Raw genomic sequence first — 5,490 nt, 5'->3', positions numbered from 1 at the left:
GCGCCCAAGGCCCGCGGTTTCAGCAGGGAGCCGAGCCTCAACTGGGTACGTACCAGGACACCCTGGTGGGCATGCTGGTCCTGCCCTGCAGAGGCCATGCCCTTGCCATGGAGTCCCTCAGGCCTGCATAGCCTCCTGCACTTCTGCATGGCCCTGGGAGTCAGCATCACTGCCTTTCCCTGAGCATGGACCCCTGCTGCTACCAGGGGTGCACTGTTCTGCTTCTCCCCAGTTCTTCCTTGGCCCGTGTCAAGGGCTCCAGGGTTGCTTTCCTCCCCGCACCTCCCTTGGGTATTCTGCTGCTTCATGGAGGGTCCTGAGCACTCCCCAGGGCTTTCTGGTGCCCATGGGAGCCTATAACAGATCTAACCACCCTGTCCCTGGCACCTGCGTGACCTACACTCCAGCTTCTCGTCCTCAGGGCCTCTGAGTCTCACAGGAGCGTATCTGTCTGCACCTCTCCCTCGCTTTCATGGACTAGGTTGGATTCTGGTTCCTCTGGAGTGACGGCTGCATGCAGATTCATTCTCTGTGGACTCCGCAGTCTTCAAGGCACCAGGGCTGGGTTAACTTGTCCTGCACTTCCAAAGCCAAGGCTCGTTCCTGCTGGGTTGAAGGGGTGTGGGGGCAATGCCTTAGGCTGGCAGGGCTCTAGCCTGCCTTCTGGACCACTGTGGGATAACCTCCCAGGACCAGGCGCTGAGACAGCTCAGCTCTCCTGTCTGTGAGAACCGTGAGTGGACCCCAGAGGAGTGGGCGCTTGCCCAGTGTTGCGGGACAGCGGTTTGCTCACAGCTCCCTGATCAGTGTCTCGGCTTCCTCAGGTGGTGAACGCCGTCAACTGTAGCCTCTTCTCAGCAGTCCGCGAGGACTTCAATGCCCTGAAGCCTCACCTGTGGGACGCTGTGGACGAAGAGATTTGCCTCTCTGAATGCGACATCTACAGGTGCGTACCACCTGCGGGGTGGGGGGCCAGGCCTGCCCCTCACAGCCTCAGATCATCAGGCCCCTCTTCCCAAACATGTTGTGGAGCATGGAGAAGGGTGTCTTCCTGAGGTTGGCTTATGGGGCAGGGTGCTGGGTGGGGGGTGCTCCTCCTTTGCTGTGACTCCCCTCCCACGGAGTCACAGCTGTGGATAGTGGCCTGTGCTCATGCCCAGCCTAGAAGCAGCATGGGCAGATGGGCGACTCGCCTTCCCCATCCAGCAGGCGTCTGGGACCTCCCAGCGTAGCAGGCAGGGCCAGAGAGGACATTTGCTGGCTCAGGCCATGATAAAAAGTCTGAGTCTGCTCTCTGTCCCAGCAAGGGTCCCTGTCCTCCCCTTCACTGGAGCAGGCTGGTGCCCCTGGGCCCAACAGAGCCCAGCCTTGCATGTCCTGAGCCCCCTCATTCAGCCCTCGGAGGAACATCGCTTATGTTGCACTCTCACTGCTACAGCTACAACCCGGACCTGGACTCGGACCCGTTCGGGGAGGACGGCAGTCTCTGGTCCTTCAACTACTTCTTCTACAACAAGCGCCTGAAGAGGATCGTCTTCTTCACCTGCCGTTCCATCAGGTCAGGTCACGTGGCCTCGGGGAAGTCGCCTTAAAGGAGCCTTGCGTTGCCTGCTTGAAAGCCATGTCCCTGGTGGGCCGGAGCCCCTTGGTTCAGGACCCCGGGTGCCCCCCTGAGCTGGAACACAGCAAATGAATGTCTGGGAACTGCCCTCCTTTCTGTGCCAGTGCCCCCAGCCAGCCGGCCATGGGAGTGGAGTGGGGCACAACCCAGCAGGAGCAGCCAGGCCCCTCCATCTTCCAGGGATTCACAGCATCGCTCTTAAACTGAAGGACAATCTGGCTGGGAGCCGTGGCCCCATAGAGAGAGGGTGCCCTTCACCTGGCTGCTCTCTAAAGGCCTGGGTGCTGCCTGCCAGCTGCAGGGAGGGTGGCCACCTACCCTCCTCTCTTATGGCTGTAGGGGCTGGACTCGGACACTCAATAGCTGCTTCTCAGAGCAGCCAAGGGCCTGACCCTCCCCCCCTGGACTGGAGCCAGCAGGGAACCCCAGCAGCGTGGCCTCTTTGGGGAGCAGTCTGGACGCTCACTGCGCTGCCCTTTGTCTCTCCAGTGGATACACGTACACTCACTCGGAGGCGGGGAACGAACTGAATATGGACCTCGGCGAGGATGACCTGGAGGAGAACACGGACGCCAATGACAATGAGAGTGGCAGCATCGAGGAGGAGAGGTGCGTGGGCTCAGCCTCTCCCCTGGCAGGCAGGACACCCCCGCTGTCCCTCCCTTCCAGGCTGTCTGGCCCAGCTGCAGTGAATCGTAGATTCATAGATGTTAGGGTCGGCAGGGACCTCAACAGATCATCAAGTCCAACCCCACCCCCCTGCCTAGGCAGGAAAGAGTACTGGGGTCAGACAACCCCTGCCAGATGCCTCTCCAGCCTTCTCTTAAAGACCCCCCAAGGAGGGGAGAGCACCACCTCCCTTGGAACCCCATTCCAAATTTTGGCCACCTTTACCATGAAGAAGTTTTTCCCGCTATCTAGTTTAAATCTGCTCTCTGTCAGTCTGTGACCATTGTTCCTTGTTACCTCAAGAGGCGCCCTGGTGAACAGAGCATCTCCGATCCTTTGCTGCCTCCCCCTGATGAATTTGTGGGCGGTCGCAAGATCCCCTCTCCTTTTCTTGCGGAGGCTGAAGAGGTCCAGGTCCCTCAGTCTCTTCTCGTAGGGCTTGTCCCGTAAGCCTCTGACCATACGAGTGGCTCTCCTCTTGACCCTCTCAAGTCTATCCACATCCTTCTTGAAGTACGGCACCCAACACTGGATGCGTACTCCAACTGCGGTCTGCCCAACACCGCATAGAGGGGAAGTATCGCCTCCTTGGATCTATTCTCCATGCATCTGCTGATGCATGACAAAGTGCAGTTAGCTTAGCTGATGATTTCCTCATGCTGATGACTCGTGTTCATCTTGGAGTCGGCTATGACTCTGAGATCCCTTTCCTCTTCTGTGCTGCTGAGAGGGTCATTCCCAGCCAGTGGACACAGAGTCTCTTGCCCACAGGGACCAACAGTTAGTAGTCCAGTACTTGTGGGTTCATGCACCCTTAATTAATCTTTACTTCCCTTGTCAGTAAATGTGTTGCCACTGGTCCACATAATAATTGGCTCTTATTTATACTATGCCACAGGATACATAAACAAATCAACTGAATGGCAATATATCTTTTTTCAGTTAATGAGCTTATCCGCATTCAATTTGTCTTTATTTATGTTCCATTTAGTAGTGAGTATCATCCATCAATTAGTTCATATTTATGTTTCATCGATTTAATAGGCTTATTGGGTTCCAATTAATCAAATCTTTTGCATTTTGATTAGTCAACTTATTTGCCGTTCCTTCAGTCCTTTATATTTAGTTTTAACCATAGGGAGATTTGCCATGATCCCTTTCCCCATTAAGCCTGTCAAGGATGAGTTGCTCGCCACCCCCGCCCCCCAGCAGCACTCTTAAATTTTTCAACTCACTGGTCCAGGTAGCTCACTCTTTGCCACCTCTCTAATGGAGGAGTTTGCCCTCACCTGGTCTGGCTTTGTCCCCAGCTCTGGCTTACTATCATAGCTCCCGGTACTGCCTCCTTGCCTCTGCGTGACCTTGCATGAGCCCATCCTTTCTCGTGCTTCCTCTTCTCGGGAATCTCAGTTGTGCCGGTGGCCTCTCTTGGCTTCTGACGGAAATCCCATTGGCCAATGGGCGCCGTCTTCAGTCGCATGTGGCCCCGGAGGTGATACAGTCCTCTATCGGGATGCTGTCTGCACAGCTCTGATAATCATGCCGCCATCCCATAGTACAAGGGTAAGTTTTCCTGCGGGCTCCGGTCCGGTGGGACAACTGAGACTAACGGGGCCTGAGGCTGGTGCCCTGTTACAATGAGCTTTGGAAGGGATCTCGGGAGTCGCCTAGTCCAGCCCCCTGCTCAAAGCAGGAAAGCTCCCAGCTACATCATTCCAGCCAAGACTGTTGAGCTGGGTCTTCAAACCTCCAAGGATACAGATTCCACCACCTGTTCCAGTGCTTTACTAGCCTCATGAGAGAGTTCTTCCTGATTATCCAACCTCCACTCCCCTTGCTGCAGCTTGAGTCCATTGCTCCGTGTCCTGCCATCTGCCCCCACTGAGACGAGTCCAGCTCCATCCTCTTTGCAGCCCCCCTGCAGGGAGGTGAAGCTGCTATTCAATCCCCCTCGGTCTTCTCTTCTCCAGGCTCAGTCAGCCCAGGTCCCTTGGCCTCTCCTCACCAGTCCTGTCCTCCAGCCCCACAACCATTTCCGTTCCCCTCCACTGGACTCTCTCCAATGTGTCCACATCCTTTCTGTAGTGGGGGCCACAGCTGGACACAGGATCCAGATTTGCCCTCCCCAGTGCTGAATAAAGGGGAAGAATCGCTGCCCTCGATCTGCTGGCAGTGCTCCTACCAATGCAGCCCGGGATGCCAGTATCCTTCTCGGCACCGAGGGCGCACTGCTGGCTCCTGTTCAGCTTCGTGTCCCCTGTCCCCCCAGGTCCTTTTCTGCAGAGCTGCTGCCCAGCCCATCCCCCCCAGCCTGCACCGGTGCAGGGGATTGCTGCCTCCTAAGTGCAGGACTTTGCACTTGTCCTTGAGGTTTCATGAGATTCCTTTTGGCCCAATCCTCCAATGTGTCCATATTGTTCTAAATCTTAGCCCAACCCTCCAGTGTATCTGCTATACCCCCAGCTTGGTGTCATCTGCAGACTTGCTGAGGATGCACTCTGCCATCTTTGAAGTCCATGAGTCAGTGACGAAGACATTGAACAAAGCCGGCCCCGGGACCGACCCCTGGGGCACTCCACTTTGATACCGGCTGCCAGCTAGAAATCAAGGCATTAATTACTACCTTCTGAGCCCGATGCTCCACGCGGTTTTCTATCTCCCTTACAGTCCATTCACCCAGCCCGTACTTCCTCAGCTTGCCTGAAAGAATGCTGTGGGAGACCGTATCAAAAGCCTTGCTAAAATCAAGGTAAACGGCACCCACTGGTCTCCCCACATTCACAGAGCCAGTCACCTCGTCATAGAAGGCAGTCAGGTTGGTCCGGCATGACTTGCCCCTGGTGAATCGACGCTGACTGTTCTGATCGCCTTCTCCTCCAGAAGAAGGTGATCAGAAGAAGGCTTGGAAATGGATTCCTTGAGGACCAGCTCCATGATTTTTCCAGGGACTGAGGTGAGGCTGACTGGTCTGGTAGCTCCCTGATCCTTTTTCCCTTTTCTTAAATACGGGCACTATATTTGCCCTGTTCCAATCATCTGGGAGCTCTCCTGATCGCCGTGAGTTTTCAGAGATGACGGCCAGTGGCTCTGCAATTGCATCAGCCAACTCCCTCAGCATCCTCATAGATTCATAGATGTTAGGGTCGGAAGGGACCTCAACAGATCATCGAGTCTGACCCCCTGCATAGGCAGGAAAGAGT

At 55.7% G+C, this 5,490-nt stretch overlaps 1 protein-coding gene across 1 annotated transcript in view; it reads left to right on the top strand.

Annotated features, from left to right (window-relative positions):
- The window catches only part of MAF1 (MAF1 homolog, negative regulator of RNA polymerase III), an 18,196-nt gene that overhangs the window by 7,703 nt on the left and 5,003 nt on the right, over positions 1-5,490 (top strand). The window contains exons 5-8 of the mRNA XM_025214241.1: positions 2-45; positions 825-946; positions 1,439-1,558; positions 2,111-2,230. Coding sequence (XP_025070026.1) covers positions 2-45; positions 825-946; positions 1,439-1,558; positions 2,111-2,230 — 406 coding nt within the window. The remainder of the gene's footprint in view (position 1; positions 46-824; positions 947-1,438; positions 1,559-2,110; positions 2,231-5,490) is intronic.

This window comes from Alligator sinensis, unplaced genomic scaffold (assembly GCF_000455745.1).
Source record: "Alligator sinensis unplaced genomic scaffold, ASM45574v1 scaffold987_1, whole genome shotgun sequence".
In the NCBI taxonomy this organism is placed as follows: domain Eukaryota; kingdom Metazoa; phylum Chordata; order Crocodylia; family Alligatoridae; genus Alligator; species Alligator sinensis.
The sequence above is the reverse complement of the archived record's forward strand: the minus strand, read 5'-3'. Positions and strand labels throughout refer to the sequence as shown.